Source organism: Bombina bombina, chromosome 2, assembly GCF_027579735.1.
Source record: "Bombina bombina isolate aBomBom1 chromosome 2, aBomBom1.pri, whole genome shotgun sequence".
NCBI lineage: Eukaryota > Metazoa > Chordata > Amphibia > Anura > Bombinatoridae > Bombina > Bombina bombina.
Genome location: NC_069500.1, coordinates 489,024,611 through 489,050,399, shown reverse-complemented (window position 1 = coordinate 489,050,399; position 25,789 = coordinate 489,024,611). Strand labels below are relative to the sequence as shown.

The window sequence follows — 25,789 nt, the reverse complement described above, 5'->3', positions numbered from 1 at the left end:
AATAAATCAGTGAATGTTATCAGCAATAGAATTCTCCTCAAACGCAAAGCAAAATATGTTTTTATTAGGTATTTTTCCTAAGTGTCTGATACAAGTGAGCAGGGAACTGAGATATCATTTTATTGTATAACCCCTCTGGGACCAGAGAAAATCACAATTAAACTGTGCGATTATATATTGCTCTATATCTTATAATATTTTTCCCGCCCGGGAGATCTACCTTCAGGGAATCTCCTCACACAGCAGCACTTGCCAATCACCATTTATTAATATTATACATAGTACGTCCTCTAGGTCGCTACGACTTACTTTGTTATTTATCAGTGCACTGTCTCAGTCTCTTAGGGTTGGTTGAAAAAGGGCGTGGCGACAATAAATATTTTTGACCATATCCAATCAGAGAACGATTGCTTAGAAGTTAGAACATCGGATACCAAAGGTTACTACCACAGTTCGGTTTCCCTTCCTGAAAACTGGGCCGGATGCCATGTCACAAATTAAAGGGTAAACACAAGAGCAAAACAACACGGGGCTTTAAACAATGGCGGAGTAAAGAGGCAGGAGTGTTTTAGATGATATGAGTATAAAGTTTCTTCATATGTTTATGTATTTTTAGTTGTGATAAATTCGAACAGCCTTGGTTTTCAGACGGCTTTTTATATGTAGTGCATTGTACATATTATAGCTGATTTGTATTATTGCAGTAAGCAAGTCACCTAACAAGTAAGTAAAGTCTTACCCAGCGTGCACACCTCAGTCTTTGCTAGCTAGTGACCTTTAGCTCAATAAGCTGTGAAATTATACACCGTATACTGAGCTGAGCGAAATTCCTTTCGAACTTTTATGTCCCAGCTGTCAAATCGCACTATACAACAGTGTGCAGTGTGACATACTATGAGATGTATGCCATCCAGGCATTACAAATCTATAAAGTCACGCAACCCTTTGCCTTTGGCTGCTAAGCCATTTCCCACCTGTGTGCTAATATTTTCTTCTTTTTTTAAAAAAAATATTTTTATAACTTTTTTTTTTTACAGACCCCCCAAGACTTACACTGTTGGAAAGGTTAGGCGATTACCTTTCCAACAGTGGGTCTTGGGGGGACTTTAGCTGCTTAGATGCCTGAGATACAGGCTTCTAAGCAGCATGCCCCCTCCTCCTATTTAACATTGTTAAAGTTGCGCATTACATGAAGCCCAGGTGATGCCCAAAGTGCTCTAGCTACAGACTGGAGCTCCACTCTAAACAGGAAACATGTGACCTCCACTGACTCTAGACAGGAAACATGTAACCTCCACTCAAAGCTTTTTTTTTTTTTATCAACTTTAATGTAACAAACAACCTATAGACAATCATTCTGAAAACAAAACATTTTGCAGCTTTCTTTCACAGTGGTTTATGCTGAATGTCATTTATAAGGTAACCACTGTGAATGAACATTAACCCCTTAACGACCAAGGACGTACGGCACACGTCCTCAAAAAAAATACAGTTAATGACCGAGGACGTGTGGCGTACGTCCTTGGTTTGGAAAGCAGCTGGAAGCGATCCTGCTCGCTTCCAGCTGCTTTCCGGTTATTGCTGTGATGCCTCGATATGGAGGCATCCTGCAATAACCCCCCTTGGCCATCTGATGCAGAGAGAGCCACTCTGTGGCCCTCTCTGCACCGGACATCGATGGCCGGTATCGTTGGTGGGTGGGAGCTTACGTGGGAGGCGGGTGGGCGGCCATCGATGCTCTGTGTGGAGTGGAGGGGGCGGGACCTACGGGGGCGCGCACAGGAGCGCGTGCACGGGCCGGGAGCGGGTGGGAACCGCTACACTACAGAAAAAAATAAAGTTAAAAGTAAAAAAAACTAATCATTTTTTAAGTATTAAAAATGTAATCTACGGGATCTGGAAGGGGTTGGGGGTTGGTCTTGGTGGGGGGGGAAAGCTACACTACAGAAAAGAGCATTTTTAAAAAAAAAAAATTCTCATTTTTTACAAAACTGGGTACTGGCAGACAGCTGCCAGTACCCAAGATGGCGCCCATTAAGGCAGAGGGGAAGGGTTAGAGAGCTGGTTGGTGGGGGATCAGTGAGGTTGGGGTCTAAGGGGGGATCCTACACATCCGCATATGTAAATATGCTTTTTTTTTTTTTTTTTTTAAAGGGCCAAATACCTTTTATTTTAGTACTGGCAGAGTTTCTGCCAGTACTTAAGATGGCGGGGACAATTGTGGGGTGGGGGAGGGAAGAGAGCTGTTTGGGAGGGATCAGGGGGTCTGATGTTTCAGGTGGGAGGCTGAGCTCTACACTAAAGATAAAATTAACCCTGCAAGCTCCCTACAAGCTACATAATTAACACCTTCAAAGCTAGCCATAATACACGTGTGATGCGCAGCGGCATTTAGAGGCCTTCTAATTACCAAAAAGCAATGCCAAAGCCATATATGTCTGCTATTTCTGAACAAAGGGGATCCCAGAGAAGCATTTACAACCATTTGTGCCATAATTGCACAAGCTGTTTGTAAATAATTTCAGTGAGAAACCTAAAATTGAGAAAAATTTAACGTTTTTTTTAATTTGATCGCATTTGGCGGTGAAATGGTGGCATGAAATATACCAAATTTGGCCTAGATCAATACTTGGGGTTGTCTACTACACTAAAGCTAAAACTACCCCAAAAAAGCTCCCTACATGCTCCCTAATTAACCCCTTCACTGCTGGGCATAATACACGTGTGGTGCGCAGTGGCATTTAGCGGCCTTCTAATTACCAAAAAGCAATGCCAAAGTCATATATGTCTGCTATTTCTGAACAAAGGGGATCCCAGAGAAGAATTTACAACCATTTATGCCATAATTGCACAAGCTGTTTGTAAATAATTTAAGTTAGAAACCAAAAGTTTGTGAAAAAAATTGTGAAAAGTGAACGATTTTTTGTATTTGATTGGATTTGGCGGTGAAATGGTGGCATGAAATATACCAAAATGGGCCTAGATCAATACTTTGGGTTGTCTACTAAAAAAAAATATATACATGTCAATGGATATTCAGAGATTCCTGAAAGATATCAGTGTTCTAATGTAACTAGCGCTAATTTTGAAAAGAAATGGTTTGGAAATAGCAAAGTGCTACTTGTATTTATGGCCCTATAGTTTACAAAAAAAGCAAAGAACATGTAAACATTGGGTATTTCTAAAATCAGGACAAAATTTAGAAACTATTTAGCATGGGTGTTTTTTGGTGGTTATAGATATGTAACAGATTTTGGGGGTCAAAGTTAGAAAAGATGTTTTTTTTTTCCATTTTTCCCCATATTTTATAAACAAATTATAGTAAATTATAAGATATGATGATGATAATAATGGTATCTTTAGAAAGTCCATTTAATGCCGAGAAAAACAGTATATAATATGTGTGGGTACAGTAAATGAGTAAGAGGAAAATTACAGCTAAACACAAACACCTCAAAAATGTAAAAATAGCCTTGGTCCCAAACGGACAGAAAATGGAAAAGTGCTGTGGTCATTAAGGGGTTAAGAACAAGAAAGCTCCAAAATGTAAAAATCTGAAGTTGGATTCTTATTCAGTCAGCTTCTTATTCTGCAACTGATTACACTTTGCAAAATAAAGATATCTAGCATTATTTTTATTTTAAATAAAATAATACTTTCCAAAAACCTAAATAAAATTACATTTTATATAAAAAAAACTTATATTGCAATAATAAGATGGCAAACAGGGCATAATTTTGATTGTTTCTAAGCAACTAATATTATAAAAGGGTTCAAATCCTTTGCACCTCTCATTTATGTGTGGGATATACAATGCGTGAGCCTCTTCATGGGACAGACAATGTTATCAGCCTTGTCCAACGCTCTTTATGGCAAACAAATTGGTGCTAACCTTGCCACTTTATATATTTTACCTTTTCTAAATAAGTCATTGGTATTTAAAAAAGGATAAAATCCTTTGCACCACTCATTTATGTGTGTATATACACAAAGTGTGACCCATCATAGAATAGACATGTTATAAGCCTGCCCCAGCGCCCTTTATTGCAAACAAATTGGTGCCAACCTTGCCACTTCATATATTTTATTTGCCATAAATAGCGTTGGGCCAGGCTGAGAACATGTCTCTCCTATGATGGGGCTCACATTCTGTATATATCCACACAGAAATGAGTGTCCCAAAGTATTTTTTACCCTTTCAAAATACTATTTACTTATTCAGAAAAGGTAAATGTATGAGATGACCACGTTGGCACAAGTTTGTTTGCTACAAAAAGCTTTGGGCCAGGCTGAAAACATGTTTATTCTATGAAGGGGCTCACTCCTTGTATATATCCACACAGTAATGAGGGCCCAAAGGATTTTAACCCTTTTAAAATATCTGATTCCTTTTTAGAAAAAGGTAAAATATATGGGGTGACAAGGTTGTCACCCGTTTGTTTGCTTCAAAAAGCGTTGGGCCAGGGTGAGAACATGTTCTATGGAGAGGTTCACGCCCTGTATATATCCACAAAAAAGTGAGTGGTGATTTTAACCCTTTTAAAATACTAGTTACTTATTCAGAAATGTAAAAATATATGAGATGGCAATGTTGACACCAGTTTGTTTGCTACAAAAAGTGTTGTGCCAGGCTAAGAACATATTTATCCTATGAAGGGGCTCACTGCCGGTATTTATCCACACAGTAAAGAGTGGCCCAAAGGATTTTAAGCCATTTGAAATACCAGTTATTTATTTAGAAAATGTCAAATGAAGTGGCAAGGTTGGCAATATTTTTTTTTTTTTGCCATAGAAACCATTGGGCCAGGCTGAAAACATGTTCATCCTATGTAGGGCTTCACGCCGTGTATGTATCCACACAGAAATTAATGGCCCAAAGGATTTTAATCCTTTTAAAATACCAGTTACTTATTCAGAAAAGGTAAAATATATGAAGTGTATATCAATGAGATAGGTATAGAACTGCCTTATTCATCAAATTATGGTTCCATCTATAACCCATACACTCATATTCCTTAGGGGAATGCAGGGGGTGCCCTAGTGGTTGGTATACAGTGTAATCCCAAAGAAAAATAAAACCACTATTTGGCACACATTTAAACACATGGGTAGATCCACAGAAAGGGAGCCAAAAAAATAAAACAAGCATCTGGATTAAACACACTACAATTGTCTATTTCAAAATAAGACAATAATCGTTGAGGCTCTAAGTTTGCAAAATTAAACAGATTCCAACACTGTCAGAGGCCCATTGTAAGATGTCCACCGAGATAGAAAAAGATCACTAAAAAACTACTGACTCTGATTTGGTGCTATCCACATAGGTGGGTGAAGGGTGGGGCTTATCAGATTATCTCTTGGTAGGCAGCTGCTTACAATTATTGTGAAAAAGATACGGCTTGCAGTGACTAAGGAATGGCCAGAATTACCTTTATATCAATCACAGAGAACACGCAAATAAAGTATAACCATGTCCAGATTACGTACAGACAGGCGAACACCTAACACACGGTTCTCCTGGGCTTTTTTAGAGCCTCAACGGTTTGACAGTAAAAGTTACGCTTTATTTATTTATTTGCTCCCTTTCTGCAGATCTACCTATGTGTTTAAGTGTGTGCCAAATAGGGGTTTTCTTTTTTGGGGGATTACAAAATATATGAAGTGACAAGGTTGTCACCAATTTATTTGCCATAAAGAGCGTTGGGCCAGGCTGCTAACATGTCTGTTGTATGATGGGGTTCACGCCCTGTATATATCCACATATAAATGAGTGGCCCACAGGATTTTAACCCATTTAAAATATCAGTTACTCAAAATTGTGCCATGTTTGCCATCTGTTTATTGCAATATAAGATGATGTAATTTTGTTTAGATTTTTGGAAAGTGTATTATTTTATTTAAAATATAAATAACTGTAGATATCTTTATTTTACAAATTGCAATCAGTTGCAGAATAAGAAGCTGACTGATTAAGAAAACAACTTCAGCGTTGTACATTTTGCAGCTTTCTTGTACTTAATGCTCATTCACAGTGGCTACCTTATAAATGACAATCCGCATAAACCACTGTGAGTGAACATTAAGCACAAGAAAGCTGCAAAATGTTTCGTTTTCAGAATGATTGTCTATAGGTTGTTTGTTACATTAAAGTTGATTTTAATAACAAAAAGCAAAGAAAAAAAAAAGCTTTGAGTGGAGGTCACGTTTCCTGTCTAGAGTGGAGCTCCAGTCTGCAGCTAGACCCTTCTCGCAATGCCTGTCACTCTACAGGCACGATCGCCGGGGTAGGAGCAGTAAGGAACCCCCAGATCTCCCTCAAGGTGGGAGAGTGCTCATTACGGCTCTGAGCCGTCATTAGCACCAGAGTGAGAAACTCTGTGACGGCTCAGAGCCGTCATTATCACTGAAAGGGTTAAATTATAAAATAAAAATGGGTAAACCTGTTGTGCTATCACCTAAGCTCAGAAATCTTCACTTCGAGTTTCTCATAGCTAACGTTTCTTTCACTGAGTGTTTAATTTTTTCAAATGGGTTAAAACTGGCTATCCTGGAAAACGTTAACTACACTCAATTGCACTGGCATAGAAGCACAACTTTCCAGGGGTTAAATGGTAAAACAGGTGAAATTTGTTTATAAATAAAATGCAGTTACCATTTTAAAATACAGACACAATTTAACCTCTTAAGGACATATGACAGATTTTTTCCGTCATAAAACAATTGAGCAAACAGAAAGCTGTGTCCTTAAATGCTCTTTACATCTTAAAAAACTTTAGCTGATATTAAAAAATGTTCAATTTGTATTGCACATATTATCATTAAATACTTTTATGTTAAATTATGCAATAAAATTAGCAGTTTGCTTGGGATGTTCTCCTTAGTTCTATAGTTGTCCCTATGTGATGGTAAAAGCAAGTTATTTAACACTTGCATAGATTTTTATTGCAGATCAATAAGTGTCTGGTATGGATGTGATTATTTTGGAACCTTGCAGTCATACAGCTAGCAGAAATGTGGTAGACACAAAAATATTGCAAATAGATATAAAAACGTTGTATTCCAAATTAGAGCTTAAGTATGTATTTCTCCAACATAGGTGTGTCCGGTCCACGGCGTCATCCTTACTTGTGGGATATTCTCTTCCCCAACAGGAAATGGCAAAGAGCCCAGCAAAGCTGGTCACATGATCCCTCCTAGGCTCCGCCTACCCCAGTCATTCTCTTTGCCGTTGCACAGGCAACATCTCCACGGAGATGGCTAAGAGTTTTTTGGTGTTTAAATGTAGTTTTTATCCTTCAATCAAGTGTTTGTTATTTTAAAATAGTGCTGGTATGTACTATTTACTCTGAAACAGAAAAGAGATGAAGATTTCTGTTTGTAAGAGGAAGATGATTTTAGCAAACGTTACTAAAATCGATTGCTGTTTCCACACAGGACTGTTGAGATGAAGTAACTTCAGTTGGGGGAAACAGTTTGCAGACTTTTCTGCTTGAGGTATGACTGGCCACATTTCTAACAAGACTTTGTAATGCTGGAAGGCTGTCATTTTCCCTATGGGGACCGGTAAGCCATTTTTCTTAGTTTAAGTAAAAGAATAAAGGGCTTCATAAGGGCTTATAAAACTGGTAGACATTTTTCTGGGCTAAAACGATTACTTTTCTAAACATATTTGGCAGATTATAACTCTTATAGTTATTATAATCTTGGGGATTGTTTTAAAAAAACGGCAGGCACTGTATTGGACACCTTTTTCAGATGGGGGCCTTTTCTAGTCATAGACAGAGCCTCATTTTCGCGCCACTAATGCGCAGTTGTTTTTGGAGAGCAAGGCATGCAGATGCATGTGTGAGGAGCTAGAACCACTGAAAAAGCTTATAGAAGGCGTCATTTGGTATCGTATTCCCCTCTGGGCTTGGTTGGGTCTCAGCAAAGCAGATACCTGGGACTGTATAGGGGTTAAATGTCAAAACGGCCCCGGTTCCGTTATTTTAAGGGTTAAAGCTTTCAAATTTGGTGTGCAATACTTTTAAGGCTTTATGACACTGTGGTGAAAATTTGGTGAATTTTGAACAATTCCTTCATACTTTTTCACATATTCAGTAATAAAGTGTGTTCAGTTCAAAATTTAAAGTGACAGTAACGGTTTTATTTTAAAACGTTTTTTGTGCTTTGTTGACAAGTTTAAGCCTGTTTAACATGTCTGTACCATCAGATAAGCTATGTTCTATATGTATGAAAGCCAATGTGTCTCCCCATTTAAATTTATGTGATAATTGTGCCATAGTGTCCAAACAAAGTAAGGACAGTAATGCCTCAGATAATGATATTGCCCAAGATGATTCCTCAAATGAGGGGAGTAAGCATGGTACTGCATCATCCCCTTCTGTGTCTACACCAGTTTTGCCCACACAAGAGGCCCCTAGTACATCTAGTGCGCCCATACTTATTACCATGCAACAATTAACGGCTGTAATGGATAATTCTATTGCTAACATTTTATCCAAAATGCCTACTTATCAGAGAAAGCGCAATTGCTCTGTTTTAAACACTCAAGAGCAAGAGGACGCTGATGATAACTGTTCTGACATACCCTCACACCAATCTGAAGGGGCCAGGAGGGAGGTTTTGTCTGAGGGAGAAATTTCAGATTCAGAAAAAATTTCTCAACAAGCTGAACCTGATGTTGTAACATTTAAATTTAAACTAGAACATCTCCGCGCACTGCTTAAGGAGGTATTATCTACTCTGGATGATTGTGACAATCTGGTCATTCCAGAGAAATTATTCCTAGAGGTTCCGGTGCCCCCCGATGCTTTTCCTATACCCAAGCGGGTGGCGGACATAGTAAATAAGGAGTGGGAAAGGCCCGGCATACCTTTTGTTCCTCCCCCTATATTTAAGAAATTATTTCCTATAGTCGACCCCAGAAAGGACTTATGGCAGACAGTCCCCAAGGTCGAGGGGGCGGTTTCAACTCTAAACAAACGCACTACTATTCCTATAGAAGATAGTTGTGCTTTCAAAGATCCTATGGATAAAAAATTAGAGGGTTTGCTTAAAAAGATGTTTGTTCAGCAAGGTTACCTTCTACAACCAATTTCATGCATTGTTCCTGTCACTACAGCAGCGTGTTTCTGGTTCGAAGAACTAGAAAAGTCGCTCAATAAAGAATCTTCGTATGAGGAGGTTATGGACAGAGTTCAAGCACTAAAATTGGCTAACTCTTTTATTTTAGATGCCGCTTTGCAATTAGCTAGATTAGCGGCGAAAAATTCAGGGTTTGCTATCGTGGCGCGCAGAGCGCTTTGGCTAAAGTCTTGGTCAGCGGATGTGTCTTCCAAGACAAAATTGCTTAACATCCCTTTCAAGGGTAAAACACTGTTTGGTCCTGATTTGAAAGAGATTATTTCAGACATCACTGGGGGAAAGGGCCACGCCCTTCCTCAGGATAGGTCCTTTAAGGCTCAAAATAAGCCTAATTTTCGTCCCTTTCGCAGAAACGGACCAGCCTCTAATTCTACATCCTCTAAGCAAGAGGGTAATATTTCTCAACCCAAACCAGCCTGGAGACCGATGCAAGGCTGGAACAAGGGTAAGCAGGCCAAGAAGCCTGCCACAGCTACCAAAACAGCATGAAGGGATGGCCCCCGATCCGGGACCGGATCTGGTGGGGGGCAGACTTTCTCTCTTTGCTCAGGCTTGGGCAAGAGATGTTCAGGATCCTTGGGCACTAGAAATAGTTTCTCAGGGTTATCTCCTGGAATTCAAGGAACTACCCCCAAGGGGAAGGTTCCGCAGGTCTCAATTATCTTCAAACCAAATAAAAAGACAGGCATTCTTACATTGTGTAGAAGACCTGTTAAAGATGGGAGTAATTCATCCAGTTCCAATAGGAGAACAAGGGATGGGGTTTTACTTCAACCTGTTCATAGTTCCCAAAAAAGAGGGAACATTCAGACCAATTTTAGATCTCAAGATCCTAAACAAATTTCTCAGGGTTCCATCGTTCAAAATGGAAACCATTCGAACGATCCTTCTTACCATCCAGGAAGGTCAATTTATGACCACGGTGGATTTAAAGGATGCGTACCTACATATTCCTATCCACAAGGAACATCATCAGTTCCTAAGGTTCGCTTTTCTGGACAAGCATTACCAGTTTGTGGCACTTCCATTCGGATTAGCCACTGCTCCGAGAATTTTCACAAAGGTACTAGGGTCCCTTCTAGCAGTTCTAAGACCAAGGGGCATTGCAGTAGTACCTTACTTGGACGACATCCTGATTCAAGCGTCGTCTCTGTCAAAAGCAAAGGCTCATACGGACATCGTTCTGGCCTTTCTCAGATCTCACGGATGGAAAGTGAACATAGAAAAAAGTTCTCTGTCCCCGTCAACAAGAGTTCCCTTCTTGGGAACAATAATAGATTCCTTAGAAATGAGGATTTTTCTGACAGAGGTCAGAAAATCAAAACTTCTAAGCTCTTGTCAAGTTCTTCATTCTGTTCTTCATCCTTCCATAGCGCAGTGCATGGAAGTAATAGGATTGATGGTTGCAGCAATGGACATAGTTCCTTTTGCACGAATTCATCTAAGACCATTACAACTGTGCATGCTCAGACAGTGGAATGGGGATTATACAGACTTGTCTCCGACGATTCAAGTAGATCAAAGGACCAGAGATTCACTCCGTTCGTGGCTGATCCTGGACAACCTGTCCCAGGGAATGAGCTTCCGCAGACCAGAGTGACTCATTGTCACGACCGACGCCAGTCTGGTGGGCTGGGGCGCGGTCTGGGAACCCCTGAAAGCTCAGGGTCTATGGTCTCGGGAAGAATCTCTTCTCCCGATAAACATTCTGGAACTGAGAGCGATATTCAATGCTCTCAAAGCTTGGCCTCATCTAGCAAAGGCCAAATTCATAAGGTTTCAATCAGACAACATGACGACTGTTGCATATATCAACCATCAGGGGGGAACAAGGAGTTCCCTGGCGATGGAGGAAGTGACCAAGATAATTCAATGGGCGGAGGATCACTCCTGCCACTTGTCTGCAATCCACATCCCAGGAGTGGAAAATTGGGAAGCGGATTTTCTGAGTCGTCAGACCTTCCATCCGGGGGAGTGGGAACTCCATCCGGAAATCTTTGCCCAAATAACTCAATTATGGGGCATTCCAGACATGGATCTGATGGCCTCTCGTCAGAACTTCAAGGTTCCTTGTTACGGGTCCAGATCCAGGGATCCCAAGGCGACTCTAGTGGATGCACTAGTAGCACCTTGGACCTTCAACCTAGCTTATGTATTCCCACCGTTTCCTCTCATTCCCAGGCTGGTAGCCAGGATCAATCAGGAGAGGGCTTCGGTGATCTTGATAGCTCCTGCGTGGCCACGCAGGACTTGGTATGCAGACCTAGTGAATATGTCATCGGCTCCACCATGGAAGCTACCTTTGAGACAGGACCTTCTTGTTCAAGGTCCATTCGAACATCCGAATCTGGTTTCCCTCCAACTGACTGCTTGGAGATTGAACGCTTGATTTTATCAAAGCGTGGCTTTTCAGATTCCGTGATAGATACTCTTATTCAGGCTAGAAAGCCTGTGACTAGAAAGATTTACCATAAAATATGGAAAAAATATATCTGTTGGTGTGAATCTAAAGGATTCCCATGGAACAAGATAAAAATTCCTAAGATTCTATCCTTTCTACAAGAAGGTTTGGAGAAAGGATTATCTGCAAGTTCTCTGAAGGGACAGATCTCTGCTTTATCTGTTTTACTTCACAAAAGGCTGGCAGCTGTGCCAGACGTTCAAGCGTTTGTTCAGGCTCTGGTTAGAATCAAGCCTGTTTACAGACCTTTGACTCCTCCCTGGAGTCTTAATCTAGTTCTTTCAGTTCTTCAAGGGGTTCCGTTTGAACCCTTACATTCCGTAGATATTAAGTTATTATCTTGGAAAGTTTTGTTTTTGGTTGCAATTTCTTCTGCTAGAAGAGTTTCTGAGTTATCTGCTCTGCAGTGTTCTCCGCCCTATCTGGTGTTCCATGCAGATAAGGTGGTTTTGCGTACTAAGCCTGGTTTTCTTCCGAAAGTTGTTTCCAACAAAAATATTAACCAGGAGATAGTTGTACCTTCTTTGTGTCCGAATCCAGTTTCAAAGAAGGAACGTTTGTTACATAATTTGGACGTAGTCCGTGCTCTAAAATTCTATTTAGAGGCTACTAAAGATTTCAGGCAAACATCTTCTTTGTTTGTTGTTTATTCTGGTAAAAGGAGAGGTCAAAAAGAAACTTCTACCTCTCTTTCTTTTTGGCTTAAAAGCATTATCCGATTGGCTTATGAGACTGCCGGACGGCAGCCTCCTGAAAGAATCACAGCTCACTCCACTAGGGCTGTGGCTTCCACATGGGCCTTCAAGAACGAGGCTTCTGTTGACCAGATATGTAAGGCAGCGACTTGGTCTTCACTGCACACTTTTGCCAAATTTTACAAATTTGATACTTTTGCTTCTTCAGAGGCTATTTTTGGGAGAAAGGTTTTGCAAACCGTGGTGCCTTCCATTTAGGTGACCTGATTTGCTCCCTCCCTTCATCCGTGTCCTAAAGCTTTGGTATTGGTTCCCACAAGTAAGGATGACGCCGTGGACCGGACACACCTATGTTGGAGAAAACAGAATTTATGCTTACCTGATAAATTACTTTCTCCAACGGTGTGTCCGGTCCACGGCCCGCCCTGGTTTTTTTAATCAGGTCTGATGAATTATTTTCTCTAACTACAGTCACCACGGTATCATATGGTTTCTCCTATGCATATTTCCTCCTGTACGTCGGTCGAATGACTGGGGTAGGCGGAGCCTAGGAGGGATCATGTGACCAGCTTTGCTGGGCTCTTTGCCATTTCCTGTTGGGGAAGAGAATATCCCACAAGTAAGGATGACGCCGTGGACCGGACACACCGTTGGAGAAAGTAATTTATCAGGTAAGCATAAATTCTGTTTTTGAAGGTGTAGGAGCCATTTATCGTTATTCTTGTTAGAAGGGGCATGAAGGTCATAAAGGAAACTGCACTATCCTCTCTTCCAAAAAGTAAATTAATATGCAGTTGAGACCTTTATTATAAGGGATAAGTCTCTCTTGTCTTCAAATGATTTGTCAAGTATCATAGATGTAAAAATGACAATTGTTTATTTTGATGTATACTTGCTTAAAAGTTAAAAAGTGTGAAAACTATATTATGGCTGACGTATTTTTTTTTACCACTCTACCCAAAAAATAAATCATCCAATGCCCATGATGTCTTGCCTATGGAAAAGCATGAGAGAGGACCATATATTTAATGTTAACAAAATATTGGGTTAATCAGAAGACTTACTTTTGCGTAAGTCTTGAAATTTCAATGTGAATTTACAGTTCCTATTAAGAAATTTAAAGGAGCATAGGGTGTCTTTGTCACTTTTCTAATAAGCTCCCCACAAGCTCAACATATAGATTCCACACAAGTTACAAAAAATGAAAAGGGCGCTTGCTCAGCTGACAATGAATAAATATCAATATGTATCTAAACAATCTAAATAAATCCAAAACACCTCTGACCATAAGGATAATGTCTTATTTTATATATAAAAAGTATATTCGAATTTGTAATAATATAGCAACAACAATGTAATAGCACATATGTAACAACAGTATATCTGTGTCAGTTTAACAGCACAACTAAGTCAGTATATACAGCACAGATTATACAGCACAGATTTCCTTCTTAATGACTAGAATTTCCATATACTGTATTACAAAAGGTATTAAGCATAAAAAACAACAGTAAGTTTAAGGAACAATATGTTAAAAAACAGGGACGTCTCCCTTTTAGTTCGCTAGCGTTACTTAAAAATACCACCTTATAAAAACGGTTTTACCACCTTAAAGGGCCATGAAACCCACATTTTTTTTTCTTTCATGATTAAAATTACATTCTCTTTCTAAAACATCTTTCTAATTTACTTATATTATCTAATTTGTTTTTATTCTCTTGATATTCTTTCCTGAAAAGCATATCTAGATAGGCTCAGTAGCTTCTGATTGGTGGCTGCACATAGATGCCTCATGTGATTGGCTCACCAATGTGCATTGTTATTTCTTTAACAAAGTATATACAAAGATTGCAGCCAATTTGATAATATAAGTAAATTGGAAAGTTGTTTAAAATTGTATTCTCTATCTGAATCGTGAAAGAAATTTTTTGGGTTTAATGGCCCTTTAAGATAGAGCGAGATAGATGTATGTATGAGACTGAAGAAGGGAAGAAAGGTACAGGCAGAAACACAAGGAAAATAGGAAACAAGTGAAGGGACACAAGGTTAGGTCATGGGGCACAAAGCACCAATAGCTTACACTATTCCTTAATTTTCATTTCACAAACTCAAGCTCATTTTTTTAAATTTTTATTTTGTTTAAATAACCAAAACATCATTTGTCCCAGAAAGATTCAGAAAACAATCAAAGTAGTTTCTTTATCAGTATTGGACATTAACACGTTTTACATTCAGTCACCATCATTTATCGAATGTGTTTATAAAGGTAAACAAATCCAAAGGAACATAAAGTAAAATCAAAAAGTGCACAAGTTTTTGATAGAAACATTTTTATAATTCAATTGTATTAGAAAAAAATCCTTCTAGCAAAATATGCTGTGTGTGCCCAGTGCAAACTCATTCAAACACCACCCCTACTCAGAGAGCAATAAGTGATGTACTGTATCACCAATGACTCACTTTGAACAAACCAGCCTGTCTCTAAGCAGGTGCAGTGTTTGAAGTTGGGTGGACTGGGCAAGCACATCATATGTACTTTTGCCCCTGAATCACTGATGCTTTTTTTTTAGCATAGGTATAATGCAAAACTGAAATGTACCAATGCACATTTCAATTTCTTATATTATGTCCCTTTAATGAGGAAGTAAATCTAAGAATGATTTACAGTTATCCATGATTTATTTAAAGGGACAGTCAACACAAAAAATGTTATTGTTTAAAAAGATAGATAACACCTTTACTACCCATTCCCCAGCTTTGTACAACCAACATGGTTATATTAACATACTTTATATAACCTTTAAAGTGAATGTAAACTTTGATGAATGAAAGCCCGTTTTTAAAAATACTATTAAAAACAGGGGCACTTTCATTCATCAAAGTTTAGATGGCAGCCGTTTTGATTAAAAACGTACCTTTTGTTTTTTTTCACAGCCAGAGCAGCTTCCCCCACCTGGAGAGCCTCTCTTCACACGTCATCAATGACTAATCCAGCTTCCTCCAATCACGGCATGGCCTCAGGCAATGACTACCCTGGGGGGAAAGCCGTGATTGGAGGAAGCTGGATTAGTCATTGATGACGTGTGAAGAGAGGCTCTCCGGGTGAGGGAAGCTGCTCAAACTGTGCAAAGAAGAGAGGTAAGTTGTTTTTTTTTAATCAAAATGGCTGTTTTGTAAACTTTGATGAATGAAAGTGCCCCTGTTTTTAATATTATTTTTTAAAAATGGGCTTTCATTCATCAAAGTTTACCTTCACTTTAAACCTCTAAATTCCCGTCTGTTTCTAAGTCCCTAAAGACAGCCCCATGATCACATGCTTTTGTATTTGCTTTTAACAATAGGGGAAGCTAGTTCATGTGAGCCAAATAGATAACATTGTGCTGACTCCCGTGGATTCTAACACCACAGCACTAATTGGCTTAAATGCAAGTCGATAGATAATACATATAAAGTCATATGATCAGGGGGTCGTCAGAAGATGCTTAGAAACAAGGTAATCACAGAGGTAAAAAGTGTATTAATATAACAGTGTTTTCTTTGCAAAACTAGGTAATGGATAATAAAGGGATTATCTATCTTTTTAAACAATAAAAAACTTTGAATTGACTGTCCCTTTAAGAAAATCTTGGCAAAAAGTAAATGGTGACCTATTTTAACATAAATCATTATAGGCCTTTTCTTTCATTAGAACGTATTGTAATACAGTGTTTTAAATTGGATAAAAAATAATGTAACTTTCTCTTGTTAAGTGTATATAGTCTACGGATCATCCATTACTTGTGGGATATTCTCCTTCCCAACAGGAAGTTGCAAGAGGATCACCCACAGCAGAGCTGCTATATAGCTCCTCCCCTAACTGCCATATCCAGTCATTCTCTTGCAACTCTCAACAAAGATGGAGGTCGTAAAAGGAGTGTGGTGTTTTATACTTAGTTTATTTCTTCAATCAAAAGTTTGTTATTTTTAAATGGTACCGGAGTGTACTGTTTATCTCAGGCAGTATTTAGAAGAAGAATCTGCCTGCGTTTTCTATGATCTTAGCAGAAGTAACTAAGATCCATGGCTGTTCTCACATATTCTGAGGAGTGAGGTAACTTCAGAGAGGGAATGGCGTGCAGGTTTTCCTTCAATAAGGTATGTGCAGTTAATATTTTTCTAGGGATGGAATTTGCTAGAAAATGCTGCTGATACCGAATTAATGTAAGTAAAGCCTTAAATGCAGTGATAGCGACTGGTATCAGGCTTATTAATAGAGAGACATACTCTGATAAAAATGTAATATAAAACGTTTGCTGGCATGTTTAATCGTTTTTATATATGTTTGGTGATAAAACTTATTGGGGCCTAGTTTTTTCCCACATGGCTGGCTTGAATTTTGCCTAGAAACAGTTTCCTTAGGCTTTCCACTGTTGTAATAGGAGTGGGAGGGGCCTATTTTAGCGCTTTTTTGCGCAGCAAAAATTACAGACACAGACATCCAGCTTCTTCCTGCATGATCCAGGACATCTCTGGAGGGCTCAAAAGGCTTCAAAGTCGTATTTGAGGGAGGTAAAAAGCCACAGTAGAGCTGTGGCAGTTGTTGTGACTGTTTAAAAAACGTTTTTGTCATTTATTATTCCGTTTTTGGTATTAAGGGGTTAATCATCCATTTGCAAGTGGGTGCAATGCTCTGCTGACTTGTTACATACACTGTAAAAATTTTGTTAGTGTAACTGCCTTTTTTCACTGTTATTTCAAATTTTGACAAAATTTGTTTCTTAAAGGCGCAGTAACCTTTTTTATATTGCTTGTAAACTTGTTTAAAGTGTTTTCCAAGCTTGCTAGTCTCATTGCTAGTCTGTTTAAACATGTCTGACACAGAGGAAACTACTTGTTCATTATGTTTGAAAGCCATGGTGGAGCCCCATAGGAGAATGTGTACTAAATGTATTGATTTCACCTTAAACAGTAAAGATCAATCTTTAACTATAAAAGAAATATCACCAGAGGATTCTGACGAGGGGGAAGTTATGCCGACTAACTCTCCCCACGTGTCAGACCCTTCGCCTCCCGCTCAGGGGATGCACGCTAATATGGCGCCAATTACATCAGGGACGCCCATAGCGATTACCTTGCAGGACATGGCTGCAATCATGAATAATACCCTGTCAGAGGTATTATCCAGGTTGCCTGAATTAAGAGGCAAGCGCGATTGCTCTGGGGTTAGGAGAAATACAGAGCGCGCAGATGCTGTAAGGGCCATGTCTGATACTGCGTCACAGTATGCAGATCATGAGGACGGAGAGCTTCAGTCTGTGGGTGACATCTCTGATTCGGGGAAACCTGATTCAGAGATTTCTAATTTTAAATTTAAGCTTGAGAACCTCTGTGTTTTGCTTGGGGAGGTATTAGCTGCTCTGAATGACTGTGACACAATTGCAGTGCCAGAGAAATTGTGTAGGCTGGATAAATACTATGCAGTGCCGGTGAGTACTGATGTTTTTCCTATACCTAAAAGGCTTACAGAAATTATTAGCAAGGAGTGGGATAGACCGGGTGTGCCTTTTTCCCCACCTCCTATATTTAGAAAAATGTTTCCAATAGACGCCACTACACGGGACTTATGGCAGACGGTCCCTAAGGTGGAGGGAGCAGTTTCTACTTTAGCAAAGCGTACCACTATCCTGGTTGAGGACAGTTGTGCTTTTTCAGATCCAATGGATAAAAAATTGGAGGGTTACCTTAAGAAAATGTTTATTCAACAAGGTTTTATTTTACAGCCCCTTGCATGCATTGCGCCTGTTACGGCCGCGGCGGCATTCTGGTTTGAGGCCCTGGAAGAGGCCATCCATACAGCTCCATTGACTGAAATTATTGACAAGCTTAGAACACTTAAAGGGACATAATACTCATATGCTAAATCACTTGAAACTGATGCAGTATAACTGTAAAAAGCTGACAGGAAAATATCACCTGAGCTTCTCTATGTAAAAAAGGAAGATATTTTACCTCACAATCTCCTCAGCTCACCAGAGTAAGTTCTGTGTAAAAAGTTATACTCAGCTGCTCCCAGCTGCAGGTAAACAAATTTAAAAAAATGAAGAAATGAACAGCAGCCAATCAGCATCAGCAGTGCTGAGGTCATGAACTCTTACTGTGATCTCATGAGATTTCACTTAACTCTCATGAGATTTCATAGTAAGCTTCCTTTACCTGATTGGTGAAATAATATGAGAGTGCACGATGCTAGTCCCTTCAGATGTCCCAGGACAAACACACTAAAATGCTGCTTAGAAATCCTTTACAATGGGAGGTGGCTACTGAGGAACTTTTGAGGTAAAATATCTTTCTTTTTTACATAGAGATGTTCAGGTGATATTTTCTAATCAGCTTTTTACAGCTATGCTGCATCACTTTCAAGTGTTTAAACATTTGGGTATTATGGCCCTTTAAGCTAGTTAACTCATTTGTTTCTGATGCCATTGTTCATTTGACTAAACTAACGGCTAAGAATTCCAGGATTCGCCATCCAGGCGCGTAGGGCGCTATGGCTTAAATCCTGGTCAGCTGACGTGATTTCGAAGTCTAAATTATTCAACATTCCTTTCAAGGGGCAGACCTTATTCGGGCCTGGTTTGAAGGAAATTATTGCTGACATTACTGGAGGTAAGGGTCATACCCTTCCTCAGGACAGGGCCAAAGCAAAGGCCAAACAGTCTAATTTTCGTGCCTTTCGAAATTTCAAGGCAGGTGCAGCATCAACTTCCTCCGCTTCAAAACAAGAGGGAACTTTTGCTCAATCTAAGCAGGCCTGGAACCCTCACCAGTCCTGGAACAAAGGCAAGCAGGCCAGAAAGCCTGCTGCTGCCTCTAAGACAGCATGAAGGAACGGCCCCCTATCCGGCGACGGATCTAGTAGGGGGCAGACTTTCTCTCTTCGCCCAAGCGTGGGCAAGAGATGTTCAGGATCCCTGGGCTTTGGAGATCATATCTCAGGGATATCTTCTGGACTTCAAAGCTTCCCCTCCACAAGGGAGATTTCATCTTTCAAGGTTATCTGCAAATCAGATAAAGAAAGAGGCATTCCTACGCTGTGTGCAAGACCTCCTAGTAATGGGAGTGATCCATCCAGTTCCGCGGACGGAACAAGGACAGGGTTTTTATTCAAATCTGTTTGTGGTTCCCAAAAAAGAGGGAACCTTCAGACCAATTTTGGATCTAAAGATCTTAAACAAATTCCTCAGAGTTCCATCTTTCAAAATGGAAACTATTCGGACCATCCTACCCATGATCCAAGAGGGTCAGTACATGACCACAGTGGACTTAAAGGATGCCTACCTTCACATACCGATTCACAAAGATCATCATCGGTTCCTAAGGTTTGCCTTTCTAGACAGGCATTACCAATTTGTAGCTCTTCCCTTCGGGTTGGCTACAGGCCCGAGAATCTTTACAAAGGTTCTGGGCTCACTTCTGGCGGTTCTAAGACCGCGAGGCATAGCGGTGGCTCCGTATCTAGACGACATCCTGATACAGGCGTCAAGCTTTTAAATTGCCAAGTCTCATACAGAGATAGTTCTGGCAATTCTGAGGTCGCACGGGTGGAAAGTGAACAAGGAAAAGAGTTCTCTATCCCCACTCACAAGAATCTCCTTCTTAGGGACTCTTATAGATTCTGTAGAAATGAAAATTTACCTGACGGAGTCCAGGTTATCAAAACTTCTAAATGCTTGCCGTATTCTTCTCTCCATTCCGCGCCCTTCGGTGGCTCAGTGTATGGAGGTAATCGGCTTAATGGTAGCGGCAATGGACATAGTGCCATTTGCGCGCCTACATCTCAGACCACTGCAATTATGCATGTTAAGTCAGTGGAATGGGGATTACACAGATTTGTCCCCTCTGCTAAATCTGGATCAAGAGACCAGAGATTCTCTTCTCTGGTGGTTGTCTCGGGTCCACCTGTCCAAGGGTATGACCTTTCGCAGGCCAGATTGGACAATTGTAACAACAGATGCCAGCCTTCTAGCTTGGGGTGCAGTCTGGAACTCCCTGAAGGCACAGGGATTGTGGACTCAGGAGGAGAAACTCCTTCCGATAAATATTCTGGAGTTAAGAGCAATATTCAATGCTCTTCTGGCTTGGCCTCAGTTAGCAACACTGAGGTTCATCAGATTTCAGTCGGACAACATCACGACTGTGGCTTACATCAACCATCAAGGGGGAACCAGGAGTTCCCTAGCGATGTTAGAAGTCTCAAAAACAATTCGCTGGGCAGAGACTCACTCTTGCCACCTGTCAGCAATCCATATCCCAGGCGTGGAGAACTGGGAGGCGGATTTTCTAAGTCGTCAGACTTTTCACCCGGGGGAGTGGGAACTCCATCCGGAGGTGTTTGCTCAATTGATTCATTGTTGGGGCAAACCAGAGTTGGATCTCATGGCGTCTCGCCAGAACGCCAAGCTTCCTTGTTACGGATCCAGGTCCAGGGACCCAGAAGCGACGCTGATAGATGCTCTAGCAGCGCCTTGGTTCTTCAACCTGGCTTATGTGTTTCCACCGTTTCCTCTGCTTCCTCGACTGATTGCCAAGATCAAACAGGAGAGAGCATTGGTGATTCTGATAGCGCCTGCATGGCCACACAGGACTTGGTATGCAGACCTAGTGGACATGTCATCCTTTCCACCATGGACTCTGCCTCTAAGACAGGACCTTCTGATACAAGGTCCTTTCAATCATCCAAATCTAATTTCTCTGAGACTGACTGCATGGAGATTGAACGCTTGATTCTATCAAAGCGTGGCTTCTCCAAGTCAGTCATTGATACTTTAATACAGGCACGAAACTCTGTTACCAGGAAAATCTACCACAAGATATGGAGTAAATATCTTTATTGGTGTGAATCCAAGAATTACTCATGGAGTAAGGTTAGGATTCCTAGGATATTTTCCTTTCTCCAAGAGGGTTTGGACAAAGGATTATCAGCTAGTTCCTTAAAGGGACAGATTTCTGCTCTGTCTAATCTTTTGCACAAGCGTCTGGCAGAGGTTCCAGACGTCCAGGCATTTTGCCAGGCTTTGGTTAGAATTAAGCCTGTGTTTAAACCTGTTGCTCCCCCGTGGAGTTTAAACTTGGTTCTTAAAGTTCTTCAAGGAGTTCCGTTTGAACCCCTTCATTCCATTGATATTAAACTTTTATCTTGGAAAGTTCTGTTTTTGATGGCTATTTCCTCGGCTCGGAGATTCTCTGAGCTATCTGCCTTACAATGTGATTATCCTTATCTGATTTTTCATGCAGATAAGGTAGTTCTGCGTACCAAACCTGGCTTTTTACCTAAGGTGGTTTCTAACAAGAATATCAATCAAGAGATTGTTGTTCCATCATTGTGTCATAATCCTTCTTCAAAGAAGGGACGTCTTTTACATAATCTGGACGTAGTCCGTGCCTTGTTTACTTACAAGCTACTAAAGATTTTCGTCAAACATCTTCCCTGTTTGTCGTTTACTCTGGACAGAGGAGAGGTCAAAAAGCTTCGGCAACCTCTCTTTCCTTTTGGCTTCGGAGCATAATACGCCTAGCCTATGAGACTGCTGGACAGCAGCCCCCTGAAAGGATTACAGCTCATTCTACTAGAGCTGTGGCTTCCTCCTGGGCATTTAAAAATGAGGCCTCTGTTGAACAGATTTGCAAGGCTGCGACTTGGTCTTCGCTTCACACCTTTTCAAAATTTTACAAATTTGATACTTTTGCTTCTTCGGAGGCTGTTTTTGGGAGAAAGGTTCTTCAGGCAGTGGTTCCTTCCGCTTAATCCTGCCTTGTCCCTCCCATCATCCGTGTACTTTAGCTTTGGTATTGGTATCCCACAAGTAATGGATGATCCGTGGACTGGATACACTTAACAAGAGAAAACATAATTTATGCTTACCTGATAAATTTATTTCTCTTGTAGTGTATCCATTCAACGACCCGCCCTGTCATTTTAAGGCAGGTCTAAATTTTAATTAAACTACAGTCACCACTGCACCCTATGGTTTCTCCTTTCTCTATTTGTTTCGGTCGAATGACTGGATATGGCAGTTAGGGGAGGAGCTATATAGCAGCTCTGCTGTGGGTGATCCTCTTGCAACTTCCTGTTGGGAAGGAGAATATCCCAGTAATGGATGATCCGTGGACTGGATACACTACAAGAGAAATAAATTTATCAGGTAAGCATAAATTATGTTTTTTATTTTTTCTTATTTTTGCTGTAGTCTCTTTTTTGAAAATTAAAAGGGCATGTTTCTGTGCTACAAAAATACTTCTTGATTTCTAGGACATAAACATGTACAGTATATCTGTTGGAGTTGTCCTTATTACCGAGATTAAAAACAAATATACATGTTTAAAGAATGCTTTTTTATATTCATAACTTTTTTTTATTATTATTAAATGTCCCGTTTAAAGGGACAGTCTAGTCAAAATTAAACTTTCATGATTCAGATAGGGCATGCAGTTGTAAACAACTTTAGAATTTACTTTTATCATCAAATTTACTTGTTGTTGAAAGCTAAACCCCTAGGTAGGCTTATGCTAATTTCTAAGCCCTTGAAGGCCGCCTCTTATCCCAGTGCATTTTATTAACTTTATACAGCTAGGCAGAGCTAGTTCATGTGTGCCAGTGTGAAGTTTAGACTAACTGCTGTTGCATTGTCTTTTTATCAGGCATTTGTTTATTATGCAAATCTATTGTATTTACTGGTCCTTTAACAATTTTTTATGTTTTTCAGAGTTAAGTTGTTCAACATGCTGAAGAAAAATCCTTTAGATAGGATAAGGAGCTCAAAATACCAGCCTTCATACTTCATGAGTAGCAAAAGTGCTTTATCTCCATCCCTTGGCCATGAAGATGATCCTCAGCAGCAAAGAGTTGTGGAAGAGTTAAAGATTCCCTTCTCCCGAGCAGTAATTGGTAACTTTTTTCAGGAGAAGCCAAGGTTGGGAAATCCATTCCTAGAAGATGCCCTACTCCAGGGTTACCTAAAGAGGCATCTACCACCTCAGGTGTGTGCCACTCATGTATCTGCATGTAATATACTGTGTATTGTATAGAAACATGTTGGGACTGTGCGTTAATAATCATAATACACTAAGACTGTCAAATGTTAAATAAATTGTATGCGCTAATAATTGCTATTGGGTGAGTCACCCTTCTGCACAGCCTAGCATATAACACTATTTATTTGCAAGATTCAGTAAAAAAAAAAAAAGAAAATACATAAAGCGTACAAGATTGTAGACAGAAACACAATTTAATTTTCTTATTTGCCAATGACAATATTCTATTTATTATGTTATACTTTAGTTTGTATATAAGTTTCTTTATAATCATATTAAGCTATAAATTAAAAATTTATATACATTTTCTAAATTTGTTATCAAATCCGTAGTTCTTTAACTATTTTTATCTTTCAGCTCAGAAGCAGTTTTATTAAAACATTTTTTTTTACTATGGAATGCGATTAGTTTTTAAGTCCTATATCTATTGTTAACAACAATGCAGCTTTTATGTTTTCTGTCTCATCACCTTAGCAAATTAGGTAGGTACTGTACCAGTAAACAGAATATTATTCTTTTGTATCAATTCTCATAAGATCTAATCAGGAACTCTTTATTAAACTGAGAGGAAAGGTTTTCAACCAGCGGGAGATGCCATCTATCAAATTGTGTCAAACAGCGATGTAGGAAAGGCAGCAAAACAAGTCTACAAAGAAGCAATTAGGCAAACATGCAGGAAATAGAACTCGTATTAAAGGGACAGTCTACTTGAACATTTTTATTGTTTAAAAAGATAGATTATCCCTGTATTACCCATTCCCTAGTTTTGCATAATCAACACTGTTATATTAATGCACTTTTTACCTCTGTGATTACCTTTGTATCTAAGCCTAAGCAGAGTGCCCCCTTATTTCAGTTCTTTTGACAGACTGCATTTTAACCAATCAGTTCTGACTTGTAAATAACTCCACAGGAGTGAGCACAATGTTGTCTATATGGCACACATGAACTAGCACTGTCTAGATGTGAAAACCTGTCAGAATGCACTGAGATAAGATGCAGCCTTCAAGGGCTTAGAAATTATCATATGAGCCTACCTAGGTTTAGCTTTCAACAAATACCAAGAGAACAAAGCAAATTTGATGATAAAAGTATACTGGAAAGTTATTTAAAATTACATGCCCTATTTGAATCATCCTTTTGATAAAGCCCAATAGGGCGAAACTCGTAAGGGAAGAGTGGTGAATTCGTTCACATTCTATTCATATGTTTATTTTTTTTAAAAACCTCATACCTACTTAACCTAAGACTGTTGTTCTCGTAACTAATTTACTCTAGCTATAACTGCTCACAGTCTGGGTTGTGCCAGACTTAGATTAGCCTATGTGTTTATAGATATAGTGAATCAACAATTACTTTTCATTTTAGCCATGAATTATTTATAGTAACTATTTTCTATAGCCTGGGTTGTGCCATATGTAGTCAATTCGAGATATCAAGTAGTGATAATGATACCTCCGCTATACTTTAAATATTAATATCCTGTCTGGGTTGTGCCAGACATAGCTACGATTATTGAATTCAACATCCTACCACATTTGAGACTGTGCTCACTGATTCAAGCATGTTCACGCTACATATGTTGTGACTAGAGGCTAGTGGTAACATAAGGTAAGTGTCTCATAGAATTGATACAAATTAAATAGAGCACTATTTTACTGAAACACACTTGCAATATCGCATGGTTTATTTCCACTGTAACTCATTTCCTGTAGCCTGAGACGTGCCGTATTTATTATATTCAAGATATCTAGCAGTCGTAAAGATATCTCCGTTTATATTAACAACACTTGTATCTAATCTGGGTTGTGCCAGATATAGCTACCTGTGTGCAATATTGGCAACACAGACATAATTGCAAAATTTACATATCTTAGATCTATACTTATCTTATATATTTATTAGACATTAGATCCGCACTGTGACAATACGCAGGTGATATATAACATCGCTTAATAAACAGTGATAACAATACTTCCGCTATATTTTAGATACTAATATTCAGTCTGGGTTGTGCCAGACATAGCTACTATTATTGAATTTCACATCAGATCACTGCTGAGACTGTGCTCATCGATCTAAGCATGTTCACGCTACATATATTGTGACTAGAGATCAGTGGTAACATAGACAAGTGTTCTATAGAACTGATACAAATTAACTAGAGCATTATTTTACTGAAACACACTTGCAATATCACGTGGTTTATCGCCACTGTAACTTATTCTCTGTAGCCTGAGACGTGACGTATTTAATATATTCACAATATCAAGTAGCTGTAATGAGACCTTAGTTATAATAACGATATTTGTATCTAATCTGGGTTGCGCCAGATATAGCCACCAGTGTGCCTTATTGGTAACATAGATACAATTGTTTTAACTCACATATTTGTATCTATACTCCTCTTATATAT

At 39.5% G+C, this 25,789-nt stretch overlaps 1 protein-coding gene across 1 annotated transcript in view; it reads left to right on the top strand.

Moving 5' to 3' along the window:
* Nucleotides 1-367: 367 nt before the first annotated feature.
* The window catches only part of LOC128649118 (acyl-CoA dehydrogenase family member 11-like), a 385,838-nt gene continuing 360,416 nt past the window's right edge, over nt 368-25,789 (top strand). The window contains 2 exon segments of the mRNA XM_053702199.1: nt 368-504; nt 23,046-23,319. Coding sequence (XP_053558174.1) covers nt 488-504; nt 23,046-23,319 — 291 coding nt within the window. The 5' untranslated portion in view covers nt 368-487.